General features: G+C 60.0%; 1 protein-coding gene across 1 annotated transcript in view; it reads left to right on the top strand.

The window, feature by feature from the left end:
- CS (citrate synthase) overlaps nt 1-199 on the top strand; it is a gene marked incomplete at both ends in the record, with an annotated part of 1862 nt that extends 1663 nt beyond the window's left edge. Inside the window, 2 exon segments of the mRNA XM_009076729.1 lie at nt 1-50; nt 126-199. The exon segment at nt 1-50 is cut by the window's left edge and continues 22 nt beyond it. Of these exon segments, the coding sequence (XP_009074977.1) occupies nt 1-50; nt 126-199 (124 nt within the window).
- Between the last annotated feature and the right edge of the window lie 6 nt (nt 200-205).

The raw sequence follows: 205 nt of genomic DNA, 5'->3' as shown, positions 1-205 counted from the left end.
CCAAGAATCCCTGGCCCAACGTGGATGCCCACAGCGGGGTGCTGCTGCAGGTGAGCCTCTGGGTTCTGGTGGTATAGAGAGCTTCTGGCTGCCTCTCCCCACCCTAATGCCCCTTCTCCCCACAGTACTATGGTATGAGGGAGATGAACTACTACACAGTGCTGTTTGGGGTGTCCCGGGCGCTGGGCGTCCTCTCGCAGCTCAT

This window comes from Acanthisitta chloris, unplaced genomic scaffold (genome assembly GCF_000695815.1).
Source record: "Acanthisitta chloris isolate BGI_N310 unplaced genomic scaffold, ASM69581v1 scaffold28016, whole genome shotgun sequence".
Taxonomy (NCBI): Eukaryota; Metazoa; Chordata; class Aves; order Passeriformes; family Acanthisittidae; genus Acanthisitta; species Acanthisitta chloris.
This window is presented reverse-complemented; position numbering and strand designations above follow the sequence as displayed.